The sequence below is a fragment of the Atractosteus spatula genome, chromosome 5 (genome assembly GCF_055471065.1).
Source record: "Atractosteus spatula isolate fAtrSpa1 chromosome 5, fAtrSpa1.hap1, whole genome shotgun sequence".
Taxonomy (NCBI): Eukaryota; Metazoa; Chordata; class Actinopteri; order Semionotiformes; family Lepisosteidae; genus Atractosteus; species Atractosteus spatula.
This window is the reverse complement of record NC_142710.1, coordinates 6,131,162-6,142,873: the sequence shown is the minus strand read 5'-3', so window position 1 is coordinate 6,142,873 and position 11,712 is coordinate 6,131,162. Positions and strand designations below refer to the sequence as shown.

Here is an 11,712-nt window from a genome sequence, read left to right as displayed (position 1 = left end):
AAGACTCCAAAAGAGGATGTTGACTAGGAAACCGCTGTACAAGTAAAAGACAGGGACTACACCTCATAAGAAAAACTGCAAAAGGTTTGAGTCCAGTAAAGGCAAATATATTGTCCATAAAGGCAATACATTTGATTCCAGCCGTATCTGGAGGTCAGTTAATTAAGAATATTTTTCATAAACTGAAGGACTTTCTTTCAAGGCCTTTTTTCTTTTATTGAGAAAAGGATGAGGATGGACTAACATTTTTCACAGGTCTTGGTACAATTCTTAAAGACCAAAGATGAGCCCTGGGCAGCAACAGCTTTAAAAGAGAAACGAGAAGATGAACGTTTTCCTCTTTTTAACTGTTTGGGGTGCGATTATTTTGACAGGTAAGTCTGACGAATGTTTTCCTGTCCATCTTTTGTTAATGACCGACAACGTTTGTTCTTTCTTTTTTTAAAAAACAACAACTTTGTTTCTTTGTTGTCCTAAAAACCTAATTATTGTACGTAATAAATAATAAAAAAACCTCAGAAGGATGATGAAGTCGGTAGGCCTAGACAGTTACAAAAATGAATCATTCTAATTATATTCATATTACTTGTTTATATAAATAAGATTGTATAGACAACAGCAAAGTGATATGTACTGTATATTATACAACAGGTTATTGTTCTGTCTCTTCAGACTGATTTGGGTTGTTTTTATTCCACTACATACTTGGAAATTCAATTTCAAAATTAACACTTCTTGCTTCTAGCCATTGCAAGAAAAGGGATAAAAGACTCATGGGGTACATATGCTTTCCTGCTTGTCACTTAACATTAGAACAAGTGAGGGTTGAGAATTTCTAATGAAACAAGTTAAGAACTTCAACCATCTCTGTCATTTCCTCAGCCACGCACGTTAACGCTAAAGCACTTAGCATTAAATGTTAAGTCCATTGTCTAGTTTTCTTATTATTGGAACTTGACCAAACTACTAAATTGAAACCTGGACCATATTTTTAGCACTGTGAATTACTAATGCCTGCAGACACTTCCTTCTGGTAGTTCCAGTAGCGAGCTGTGTCAGCATGCGTTGGCTGCAAAGGTTCAAGTAAAGGTTTATTCCATGCTCAAAAAAGAAAAGAAAAGAAACAACGTTTCGGCTGTGGAGCCTTCTTCGGGTGTCAAAACCAAAGAAGGCTCCACAGCCAACTCCAGAAACACCCGAAGAAGGCTCCAGAGCCGAAACATTGTGCTTCCTTTCTTCTTTTTTCAGCATGGAACAAATTTTTACTTGGTCCTTTGCAGCCTACGCATGCTGACGAAGCTACCCACTTGAACTACTTCAGCTTATTTCTGCTGAGACCCACTATGCCTTCCGCTAAAACTTTTTCTAGATCTTTTCGTCAGTCCTTCTTTTCTCCTCCTCCTCCTCCTCCCTGGGCTACTTGCCCCCTTCTCCCACTTCCTCCTATTTGTGAGTTAAAACACGAAATGAGATATGTGTCGATAAATATTTTGCTTTTTATACATCCCACCTTTAACAAATGAATTTGTCCTTTCGTAGGCAGATATCCAATTGAAACATGTTGGTATGTTCTCCAAGGAAAATAATTAAAGTTCCTGTAGTGAAAATATGTTCTGTCACCAGAACAAGCTCAAGAGTTAAAGGGTAGGGGTTAAAACTTGAGCGCAACCAAAGTTTGCTCAGCGTGTATGATAGTATTATAAGAACAATCCACAATTTATTTTATAGATGTATTTTAAAAGCAGTCATCTCAGAGCACACATACTATTACATCATTTCTGTGGGAAATGTTACAGATCTCATTTGACTCTTGGGCCTGATATAATGACGTAACTCCTTAAGTAACACAATACTTGTCTGTTTTCCCACAACAGGAGGCTGGCTCTTTGATGTAGCAGAAATCAGCACTTTTTGGAGGAGGCTTAATTAGTACAGTATTTTCTCCATCACTGGTGAAATACTCTATGCCAAAGGGCTGGCCACCTATCACAGGACAACATACTGTAATGCAAAGACAGTGGTGGTGGATTAGAAATTGTCTTTTCTTGACTTGAACCAAAGAATAATAATTCTTAAGTGAGCACCGCTCTTTTGCTCTGTCAAATGAATGACACCTCTCAAGGTGATGCACAACTGTACATCGGCATGGTTCCTTATTGCAATTTAGTGTGTTTTTGTTCTCTTCATAACTGTACGGTGCTTCCGTATGTCAACGTTTCTCTTTGGCGGACTTATACATTTGTGGCTTCTATCTAAATTCCACACTGCTCTGTCAAAAATGTCTCATGTATCCAAGTTTGATTCTTAAAATAAATAAAACAAATCTCCCTATTATAAGACATTAAAGATCATGCAGGAAGGAAATCAGCACAGGCAGAAAAGGGAAAATGAGAAAAAACAGCCTCTTAAATTAGAGATTATAACACTGCAAATAGAGGAAGTGAAGTGAGGAAGTACACTATGTGAGTCATGATACCCTGTTCCCTGAGGGAGAGGGTAGATTAATCGTGTAATTGAAGCAGTTATTGCAACGTATAGGACACTAGGTTAAGAATATGAATCCCCCTCCAAACAAAATCTAGCCATGCATTCAAGTGCTGTGGTCTTGCAATCCCTTTAATTACAGGAATTCAGGAAGAAGCAGAAGTAACAGAGTTTATTTGTTTTTATTTTTTTTCCAGCTGAACTATTATCTAGGCTACGTTATCTCCACCTGTTCAATAGTCAAGTGAGACCATTTTGAGCTCAGGTGACAAAGTTAATTAGTCACTGTGAATCCAGCAGACCAAAACTACAAGAAGACCTACAGTAGAAGCCTAGAATCTCCAGCATGTGCTGCAGTCTCTTTTTCTATATGGCAATTGACAATCGGGCTGTTGTCTTTTATTTGGCTTTTGAATGACTTTATAGGCTGTTAGATATTTTAGTTCTTTTTGTTTGTTAAGTGAATATATAGCCCACCCCTTCCCCGATCAACACACTCGCACACTCACACAGACCACTCAGGAAGGATTGAGATCTATGAAGAGCAATCATTGTGCTGTCCAACACAGGGACTGAAGAAGTCTCCAGAGATGTGTCCGCAGTAGAAGGGGAATCGGTCCACCTGGATGTGCCCGGATACGAGACGCTGCAGTACAAGAATATTGAGTGGATTTGCGAATCGCAGAACATCATAATACTGGAATACAATAATTCGGAAGTGATATATTATCTTGATAATGAGATCGTTGAATTTGGCAGACGTAATTTGTCCTTGGTCTTAAAAAACGGGGGAGTAAAAGACTGCAGATTATACACGGCAGAGATTAGTGACGCCAAAGGCAAACGGATGAAAGTCGTGACCTACAGACTGCACGTCCAGAGTAAGTTTTGAATTATTCTGTTACCCGACATGATCTTTAATAGAGAGCTCAAGTCACAGATTAAATTCTGTTCTTATTGTATTGAATTATTTTTTACTTATTGTACTTATTTTAATTTTACTTATTGTACGTAATTGTTTACTTATTGTAATTACTTAATTTTGCCATTAAGCAACCAATATTATATAATAACAATATATTAGAATAAGGATGTGAATATAGAATAAGACTAAAAATGTTTGTCCCAGACATTTGACTTCTATAACATATTGGTCTGAGACACAAAATACACCTTTGCCACAACATTCATCATCCTTGCAGTAACTGGTCACCATGATAACTTGTAGCATGGCAACTGGTTCGCATGGCAGTTCATCCAGTTCATTTGTCCTCCATAATCATTTGTCCCAGTATTCTGTATAAAGTAAGGTATTTTAATGCCAGAATACTGTCTTGATTTTTCAATAGGACAATATTCCTCAATTTTTGCAGGAATGAGCTGTTGTTGCTGTTGTAAAGTACAGTACTTTGCTTTGGGAAGTCAAAAGTCTTGCAAGCAAAGGACTGTAGCAGATGAATTATAATACATCTGATGTGTAGTTACATTTCAGAGGAAAAGAGATTAGAGACAATTCAGACATCTCAAGCTTTAGATGAAAAGGTTTTTTTTATAGCAAACTAAGGCTCAATTTAAACCTAAATATTAATTTGGGCTATTAATGAGTCAGTTAATAACTGGGTTAGTAAGCACTGGATTATCATAATGTGGATTGCTGATGATTCCAGCTTTCGTCTCCAAGCCTGCCATAGAGACAATTTTATCTCCCAGCACTGGAGAGACATCCTGCTACGTGACCTTGAAGTGTTCTGTGACAAAGGGGTCAGGCATCTCCATACATTGGACCTGGAACAAATGGGACTCTGGAGAGACTGTCACTCTCAATGACAGCCAGGTCCACCTCCCATTGAAGACAAAGGACACGCAGGGTGGCACCTTCACCTGTCACGCTCAAAACGCAATTAGTAAAGAGACGGCAACAGTTCCAAACCTTAAGTGTCAATACAGAAATTCAAGTAAGTGGACGACTTATCATCAGGACACCGACTCACCTTCTCTCCATGACCTTCAGTGCCTTCTAACCTTCATTCTGACATTGGTTATATTCTAATGAAAGCGATAGAGGAGCGAAATGTGTAGACAGCATTTGGTGTAACAGCCCTAGCTGAGAATGAGGCTGCCCAATATTGTGAGGAATGAGCTAGGGAGCTGCTACAAGGTTGTAGATGGGGAGGTGGGAAGGGTATGAGAGAGAAATGTAAATTGAAATCCCAGATGCCAGATTTATATAAGTGGGTGAGTGGAGGTAGGTGACATTAGGATCCAGAGTTCTTCCTGAACTTCTGTTATAAACTCAATTACTCATTTCTAGTCCATGGATAGGCAACTCAAGTCCTTGATGGACTGATTCCTGCATCATTTCCATTAATCACCTTATTTTGATTTAAAAGACAAGTATGGCTAGTGGAATGCTAATACTTTATTCAATTAAGTAATTAAGTTAAATGGTGGGATAAGAATAATGGAAATATGGAATTGTTGGGACCTAAAGCTGCCCAGCTCTTTTGTTTTTGTTTTTGTAGCTCTGAACCTGTTGGAGATTGTAAGTGCCCTTATGTTCTGTAACTTGAAACCTTAATTAACATTATGTTGTCATTTTCTTTTGGAAGGTCCGTCTCAGGGGTTTCCAGTGCACCTACTGAAGATAATCCTGTTTTCTGTGGGTCTGGTCATCATGTTGTCTGTTGTCATTGGAGTTCATATCCTGGTGATGATTAGAAATAGTTAAGTCATGTTCAGGTTAAGTTCATGTTCATGTTCATGGAGTGCAGTTATTTAAGAAAATCTAATTCTTAGAGGGCATTTTGATTGCTCTTGCTGAAGAGAATCAACATGTCTGAGCACTTTGCAACACTCTTCTCTCATTTCATGATGCTAAGTTGTCAAATACAATGACCATTGGTCTTCATCAGGGAGCCATTTTGTCACAATTCTGTCACTCGGACATCTCAATGATAGCCAGTGGCCAGAAACACTAAAGGTCTTGATCTTATTAAATCTAATAATATTTGGAAAAAAACTAAAATAATCAAATGTTATAATTCCTAGAATTCCAATCCCTTTGCCAGACCAAGACAAAAAAGTGTAACCTGTATCACAATCGAAAACTATGGACATAAGAGTGAGTGCATTGCCACAGCAGCTGTAAGGACTGAAAAACAACTGAGCCTGCTGTGATAGTGTGAAGGGGCCACATTACTTGTGCTGACTCTTGTATTGTCTGTTCTAGCATAAGAAAACCAGCCTGACAAATGTCTAATGAGCTTGTTGTGATGTATACTTCCACATCAGAGCTTAACACATAAGCGTTCAACATCTAAGAACAGTAACAATTGCACTTGGCTCCATCTTTAGAGCTCCTAGCTTTCTCCCAACTTTAACACTACTTCATCCCAAGTAGCTGGTTCAGTGATTCAGGTATCCCTAACCAAAATGCTTTGGCACACTGTTACGTCCCAGTGTGTGGTCTATGTGTGTTTGTTGTTATGTTCCACACTGCTGACCTTGATTGTTCTCTCTCCCCCATTGGCCCACCATTACACCACTGTTTCAGTGTGACATCATCATCAATCAGCCTCTCAGCCAATCAGAGTACATCTTATTCAGTATATAACATTTTCAGGAAGGAGGGGCCTTTTGTTTGACTTTGGTCCCACTTGGTTTTGCTTTGCTTTGCTTTATTTCGTTTTGGTTATCGCTTCACTTCGTTTCACTTTTGCTTCAGCTTTGTTGGTTTGTTTTGCTTTGTGTGTGTGTATTTTCATATAGCTTCAGCTTTGTTTTGTTGGTTTCTGTTTGTTTCTTTGTACTTTTGTTTGTTTGTGTTTATCCTTGTTTTGCCATAACCTTGCCCTAATGTGTTACATGTTCAACTTTTGTGTTCTTTTGTACCCTGTTCCTGTGGATTACTCTTGTTTTCCCTTATTTGTATTCCTAGTTCACTTATGTTTTTGTGTGAACTTTTGTGTATAAGGTTAGTTTAGGTTGTTGGGTACACTTTACACACTTAGTTGATTTTGTATTAGTCACACTAGTTTAGTACGGGTGAGAGCCATTTGTCTTGTATGGTTTTGGGTGGTCAGTGGAGGTTAGCTAGGGTGTTGAAGACGCCGAAGACCGTGTGTTTCGGGTTTTCTTTTGTTATCAGGTTAGCTTTTCCTCACTTTCTTAGCCAGTTCCATTTTGTTTATTTTCTTTTCTTTGGCACCACTCTAGTTCCTTACCCCTGTGTGTTATCGTGTCTTACCAGTCACTTATTCAACTTCAAATCATCACTTTTGCAACCATCTTTGTTAACACGCTTCCTAGTCCCTCACCAGAACCATAACTCATTTGGAAGAAACTAGAATATGAAGGAGAGAGGCTTATAAAGGGTAGAAACCTCTTAAAGCTCCTGGTTCTAAAACTATATTTTTATATATATTGTGGCCCTCATTCTGTCATTTAGCCTTTAACCTGCTTTTTCTCATTTCATTTAGAGAAGGCATCAGTTGATTCTGAACCTCAGACGGCCGACTGCAGATCTCCCCGGGATAATGACTACCAGTGAATGGAAATGAATGGGAGCTGGGCTGGAGATACACCATATTTTGGTGGAAACTAGTGGTTAATTGTAGGTGGTGGGAATCTATGGAATTCTCATGCACTTTCCAACATTTTAGAAATCTGTTTCAACCTGCTTCATTATATTGAGACAAAACAAAGACTACGATTCTCAGAAATATCAAAACATTATTTTATACTACAACTGTAGAAATAATACAGTACACTGAAACATGTGTTGTTTAATATGTGTTGATAAGATGCATTGCAGTGAACATACCTTGCATGGAGGCAAGTGCTTACTGACTTACAGTAAGTGCTATGATATTAAGTTTGTGCTTGTACATCATTAACTCAAGTCATTGTGTTCGATGGCTGGAGACCGGTAGACTCCAGATTTACTCTGCAGTAGTAAAGAAGTCATGTTGCTTTTCCTGTGAAGACGATGACTTAAATGGTTCTGACTCAGAAATAAAGAATGGAGAACGTGCTTGACAAAGCTCCAGTTATCGGTTGTGTTATAAGTGAAGCCTTGACCATTTCCAGTGGGCCTGCAGATATTTATCACTGATATACCCCCTGAGTAACTCAAAAATAAAGGCTCCTCACAGGGTCATTTAGGACCAATCAGTAGGATTAGGAATCACCTTATTCCAGGTAAAATCATGATATAACCTAGTAAAGAGCACCTGTGCAATTCAGCATTAATACGCTCACAATTTTGGAAATTGGCCAGGTGATATCAACAATTGAGCAATAACATAATTTCAGTTTTAGCTTTTTTAAAGCTGTACTCCTTCTTTTACAGCTCACTCATACTGGGTGGTGTTTCAGGTTTGAGGACACCATATTAAATTCCCCTCCAACAGCTGCTAACAATTCCCATCATGTCATTTACAAATTATACATACTGTAACTACAGGTGCAGACAACTGTTTCCTGTCACAGGTAATAAGACACTCCTCTGTGGAGGAAGCTGAAGATCTACCAGTTGATGTATTTCACCATTGGTAACTGTTTCACAAAACGCTCCAAACTCTAACAAAAAGCTTATGTATTGTATTAAGGAGAAAGACAACTTATAATAATTTCTATTCTAATTTCTATAGACTACTTTCTAGGAAAATATTTATATTTCTAAATTTTAATTTCTATTTCAATTCTGACTTGGAAACATTCAGTCTCTAAGTCTCATAATCTTACAGATGGTAGCTTCACACCATTGGCTTCTCAGCCAAGCACTTACACCAAATGTCTGAACCTGCAGTTCCTTCTTGTGCTGAGCAGGACTTTTCACTCTCAAAAGCCATAGGGTTTTCTGAGTCTAAACGAGCCATGAACCTAATGCTGTTTTGTGCATAAATAAATGGTATTCTACTTAGTGTGTTCTATGCTGCAATCAGGGAATTGTCCATGTAAACTTTACAGCACTGTGTCAGATGTTAAGATGTTCTGCCAGAGAGAGGTTGTTTAGACACTTTCTACAATTCCATGGTATTAGAAACTTCAGAGAGCCTTGTATGACTTTGGGCAGGATTTAAAATATGTTCTCTCACATCATAACTTTTATCTATCCATCCATTTTCTAACCCACTTCAGGGTAGGAACTGTGGTGGAACTGGACCCTAGTCTGGCAAGCAAAGGGCATAGGGTGGGATACACCCAAGAAGTGGTCTCAGTGCATTGTGGTGTCACAACCAGAATCCAACCTCTCGCGAACGACCCTGCATTGTTCCCAATCAGACTCCAGCCGTTTCCAATTCCAGCAAACACCACCGCATCAATTAATCAACCAGCCAGATCTTTCTTCCCTCTCTGCACCCTCCACTTCCTGGGTTACTTAAGCCCTCACCACCTAGACCTCAACGCTCAGTATTGGTTTTCACCTAGCGGAGCTCCTGTTCTCACTCACAAGACTTTCTCGGGATTCACCTGACTCCTGAACCTTTCGCTTCCTGCCCTTCGAACCTGTCTTGGACCACGGCCTTTGATCTACGATTCGGATAAGTACGCTCTAGAATCTCCTTCTTCTCCTCTACAGCTTTTTCCTTCTGTCAGCCGACGCACAGGGTCCTAAACTTCATCTGGCTTGTAGCATAACATGCGGGGCACACAGACACAAACACTCACACACTTACACCAGAGCCAGTTGACCTACCAGTATGTTTTTGGACTGAGACAGGAAAAAAAATGGAGCACCAGGAGGAAAACCACACATACAAGGGGAGAATATTCAAACTCCACACTGATGTAACCCATTGCCCCAGCACTGTGAGGTAGCAATCCTAAACACTTTGCCACCATGCTGTCCTCTCCCCAGACTTTTATTCCTGGGATTTTTCCCCTGGAATTAATCATAATAAAGAGAAAAGAAGAAGACAACAGACAGGCTAATGTCCTCTAGGTGCCTACAGTATAATGTAAAAAAAGGGTCATATTTGCCCTGTTTGTTACAGATGACTGTTGTAGTTACTGTAGCTTTCACTTTGTGGCAAATTTTCCCGTTTTAGTCCACAATAAAGGCCACATCCTTACTGATCTATTCTCATTTACAAAATGCCAACAAAGAGAAGCTTCACTTTGCCACTGGTGATGAATCAGACAAGTTCTATAAAATGTAACAAGATAATTTGTCATCTGGTATCTTTTGGCTTGCTTTTCCCCTTTCAAGAAGAGGATGTGATTTGTGCATCATAAATTCTGAGTATTAATGCGGATCCTTGGTACAGTATCACAAGTACTGACAGAGGGCCAACAGCAATGGACAAACTGATAGCATTAGCAGCCCTGGGCTTTTTGATCCTAGCAGGTAGGATTGAATACTTTTACTGGCGACTTTTTCTCTCTCTTTGTGCCCTTCCACTTTTCAAAAAGCCTTACTGTACAACATCCATTCTGTTTCCTGCCAATTCTATAATACTATACAACAGTATAATTTGTCTTCTCCTGGGTAAACAAACCTCCATAACTATTGTACCTGTCTTTTATATTTTAAGTGTAAAATCAATGTCTATTTGGATTTGGAATATCTGTCAGCCGGTTGTGCCTAATTGCGGTATGTTTCCTTCATGAGATTCAACTACACAATGTTGTCTTTTCTCCGTTTTAAAAGTGGAGTGTAAGATTGTAAATGAGTGACTTGTCAAAGATGCTAGAAGATTTAAGCTGGCTTTTTTAGACTTCAATTCTGAACAATTAATTCAGTTTTCTTTCCCTCTTATTTTATTGTATGCAAAATTGTAAGAAGAAATGTACTGGTGAGGCTAGGAACTATGTACTGTACAGTTTTATTAAAGGTCTGTTGTTTCATGCCATAACTGTGCAAAGTTTGCTCAGAACAAATAACCAGTACAGATAGATATGCATGACAGTGTACTTTATGCACATTGTCACTGAACGCATTTATACTTACTGCAAGGAGTCCAAGACGATACTCTACATCTGACAAGATTCAGGACAAGACTCTATAACATTGTGCATTCACCTAAAACCCTGTGGGTTTTAAAGAAGTGGTCTCTAATTTTTGTGCTCCAACCTCTGTCAATCAAACATTTACCCTGATTAGTTACTAACTTAGACATACAGTATTAAATATTTTATCGTTGATCAGACAAGACATTCACTAAATGTACAGTTACATATAAATTACCTCAGATCCTGGTTAGAAGTCTTAAAATTATGGAGCTACTTAAAACAATAGGACAACAAAGTAACTGAGAACATGGGCAAAACAAAAATCAGAAGAATTTTGCAGAATAGAAAACAAAATGACCCCCTGGATCTTCAGGATCGAGAGTAAGGATCTCTGCATTAGAGTTTTATAGAAGGGCGTAATCATAAGATATTTCCTGTTTCATTTAGTACTAATCTACCAGTGCGGTTTCATCAGAAAAAATGCCTTTTTTGCAGTTTTATGGAACAGCTTGAGAGGAAGGAACTCAGCCTTGACAACATTTCGGAGAACATAAAACAAAGATCAGCTTTGTTGGAAAAAAAAGTCAGAAGAAGGAAGTTAATGTTTTATAATCCATCCCTTTTCTAACCACTTCTTCCAATTCTGGGGCACAGTGGGGGCCTATCCCAGCGAGCCACAAGCACAAGGCAAGGGATCAGGACAGAGACACAAACACAAACACACTCACTCACACCTCGTCCATTTTTGGAACCAATGAACCTGCCATTTTTTTTTCAGACCCAAAGAAAACCTGCACAAAGATGAGAGAACATACAAACTTCACACAGCTAAAACCCCAGGAACTGAACCCAGGGTCTCAGGGCTGTGAGGCAGTAATGTTAACCCCTGCACCACCATAACATCCCAGAGTTCTCATCCTGTGGCAAAACTGGAGAGGATCTATTAACACAGTCCCTCTGGAAACCTGATTCCAGTAACCTGTTTGGTAGGAACCATGCGGACTGCTAAACAGTTAGAGAGTTTTAATAAAATATCCTCATGGTGGCTATTGAAATAAGTAATAGTAATTCTTTCCATTTACTTGCCAATCAAACAAACTTTATTTTTCTATTTTGCTTTTCAAGGAAAGGTATCATTCACAAAGCACAATTTGAATACAATTTTTTTTTTACTTTTGAAATGTAAAATTGTAATAGTTAAAAGTTACATAAATAATAATGACCAAGTTTTGACAATCTATCTTTCGTCAATCATATCTTATAAGCTACTGT

The 11,712-nt window shown here is 38.7% G+C and overlaps 1 protein-coding gene across 1 annotated transcript; it reads left to right on the top strand.

Annotated features, from left to right (window-relative positions):
- Positions 1-2,681: 2,681 nt before the first annotated feature.
- Positions 2,682-7,520, top strand: LOC148833690 (uncharacterized). Its single transcript, XM_088916475.1, has 4 exons — positions 2,682-3,365; positions 4,152-4,439; positions 5,094-5,207; positions 6,963-7,520. The coding sequence occupies exons 1-4, from the start codon at positions 3,332-3,334 to the stop codon at positions 7,031-7,033; spliced, it is 507 nt and encodes a 168-aa protein (XP_088772601.1). The 5' UTR covers positions 2,682-3,331; the 3' UTR covers positions 7,034-7,520.
- The last annotated feature ends 4,192 nt before the right edge of the window (positions 7,521-11,712 follow it).